At 65.7% G+C, this 2,397-nt stretch overlaps 1 protein-coding gene across 1 annotated transcript in view; it reads right to left on the bottom strand.

The window, feature by feature from the left end:
• Positions 1 to 255: 255 nt before the first annotated feature.
• Positions 256 to 2,397, bottom strand: part of LOC130587841 (protein turtle homolog A-like) — an 8,963-nt gene continuing 6,821 nt past the window's right edge. The window contains exons 3-7 of the mRNA XM_057388807.1: positions 1,825 to 1,976; positions 1,050 to 1,167; positions 820 to 961; positions 482 to 526; positions 256 to 364 (exon numbers count right to left, since the gene is read on the bottom strand). Coding sequence (XP_057244790.1) covers positions 256 to 364; positions 482 to 526; positions 820 to 961; positions 1,050 to 1,167; positions 1,825 to 1,976 — 566 coding nt within the window. The remainder of the gene's footprint in view (positions 365 to 481; positions 527 to 819; positions 962 to 1,049; positions 1,168 to 1,824; positions 1,977 to 2,397) is intronic.

Genomic DNA, 2,397 nt, shown 5'->3' with positions numbered 1-2,397 from the left:
GTGGCACGCTGCAGCAGGAGGCTGCCGTCCACCAGGACACGGACACGGGACTGCAGGTGGCTGTGACACGAGGGGACATGGTTGGGACCGGCCTTGTCACCCTTGGGGTGACAGATTTACCCCCAGATTTACCCCCCAGACTGTCCCTGTCCCCATCCCTGTCCCTGTCCCCACAGGAGGTTGCCATCCCCCAGGACACGGACACGGGACTGCAGGTGGCTGTGACACGAGGGGACACGGTTGGGATTGTCCCTGTCACCCTGGAGTGACAGATTTACCCCCAGACTGTCCCTGGTGCCATCCCTGCCCCTGTCCCCACAGGAGGCTGCCGTCCACCAGGACACGGACACGGGACTGCAGGTGGCTGTGACACGACGGGACATGGTTGGAACTGTCCCGTCACCCTTGGGTGAAAGATTTGTCCCCAGACTTTCCCTGTCCCCATCCCTGTCCCTCTCCCCATCCCTGTCCCTGTCCCCACAGGCGGCTGCCGTCCACCAGGACACGGACACGGGACTGCAGGTGGCTGTGACAGAGGGGACACGGTTGGGATTGTCCCTGTCACCCTGGAGTGACAGATTTACCCCCAGACTGTCCCTATCCGTCCCTGTCCCCATCCTCCTGTCCCTGTCTCCGTCCCCGTCCCCATCCCTGTCCCCCTGTCCCCGTCCCCGTCCCCATCCCTGTCCCCCTGTCCCCATCTCTGTCCCCATCTCCATCTCTGTCCCCTTGTCCCCGCCCCACCTGAGGTGGAACATGTTGCTGCTGCCCCGTTCCTGTCCCCGTCCCCCTGTCCCCCTGTCCCCATCCCTGCCCCACCTGAGGTGGAACACGTTGCTGCCGCCCCGGAACCAGCTGTAGGTGAGGTTGCCCGGGTAGGCCTCGGCCTGGCACGCCAGGAAGGCATCTTGGGACACGTTGACGGTGACATTCTGCGGTGGCACCACGATGACAGGCGGCCCTGTGGGGGGTGGCACAGAGGGGACGGTGAGGTTTGGGGACAAGGGACACAAAACCAGCCGTGTCACGGTATCACTGTCCGGCCTTACCCTGGACCAGCACGCGGGTGCTGTGGGTGGCRGTGCCCTCCTTGCTGGCCGCGTGGCAAGTGTAGGTGCCAGCGCTTGCTCGCCCCACGGCGGCGATGGTCAGCGTCCCGTTGGTCACCTGCGGTGGCAGTGGCGTGGCGCGGTCAGTAGGGAGGGGGTGTGGTCAGCAGGGAGAGGGTGTGGCCACCAGGGAGGGCGTGGTCACTCAGGGACAGGGTATGGCCACCAAGGAGTGGGTATGGCCACTAAGGGATGAGTGTGGTCACCAAGGTTGGGGTATGGCCACCAAGGAGGGGGTGTGGCTACCAAGGGACGGGGTATGGCCAAGGGATGGGTATGGCCACCAAGGCTGGGGCACGGCCACCAAGGGACAGGGGACGGTCACCAAGAGATGGGTGTGGCCACCAGGGAGGGGATGTGGTCAGCAGGGAGGGGGTGTGGTCACCAAGGAGGGGGTACGGCCACCAAGGAGGGGGTGTGGCCACCAAGGGACAGAGCACAGACACCAGGGACAAGGGACGGTCATCAAGGGATGGGAATGGCCACCAAAGGACAAGGGACAGCCACCAAAGGACAGCGCATGGCCACCAAGGGACAGGGTATGGCCACCCAGGGACAGGGGACCGTCACCGAGGGGGTGTGGCCACCAAGTGACAGAGCACGGCCACCAAGGGACAAGGATGTGCCCCGTGGGCAGGGTGGTGACAGCAGCGAGATGCCACCTGCTGTCCAGCCCCGCAGGTCACCACCACCAAGAGGTGACCACTGGCCTGACCTGCACGCCRGCCCCGCTCTGGACGGGCCGGTCACTCCTCCTCCAGGTGACCACGGGCTGGGGGTTGCCCGTGGCCCGGCAGGTGAGGGTCAGCGCTGACCGGACYCGCACCTCCACCAGGGCGGGGGGCGTCTCCAGGAACGTGGGGGGCGCTGGGGGGGATGGACAAGGACATTGAGACCCCAGACCCACCAAAACCGAGACCCCAGACTCATTAAACCGAGACCCCAGACCCATTAAACCGAGACACCAGACCCACAAAACCGACACCCCATATCCATCAAATCCACATCGAGACTGAGACCCCAGACCCACCAAAACCTCACCCCCAGACCCGGCTCAGATCCAGAGCCACCCCCTCCCCGTGTCGCACCCTGTCCCTGTCCCCGAGGCCACCACTTCCTCCCCGTGTCCCTCTCCCCGTGTCCCCCTCCTCTCTGTGTCCTCCTCTGTCCCCATGTCCCTCCCTCTCCGGCCACCCCCTCCCGGTGTCCCCACTCCCTGTGTCCCCCTCCCCATGTCCTCCCGCTCCCGGTGTCCCCCTCTCTCCGGCCACTCCCTCCCCGTGTCCCC

Source organism: Malurus melanocephalus, unplaced genomic scaffold (genome assembly GCF_030028575.1).
Source record: "Malurus melanocephalus ecotype Western Australia unplaced genomic scaffold, MMel_1.1 scaffold_2544, whole genome shotgun sequence".
In the NCBI taxonomy this organism is placed as follows: domain Eukaryota; kingdom Metazoa; phylum Chordata; class Aves; order Passeriformes; family Maluridae; genus Malurus; species Malurus melanocephalus.
The sequence above is the reverse complement of the archived record's forward strand: the minus strand, read 5'-3'. Positions and strand labels throughout refer to the sequence as shown.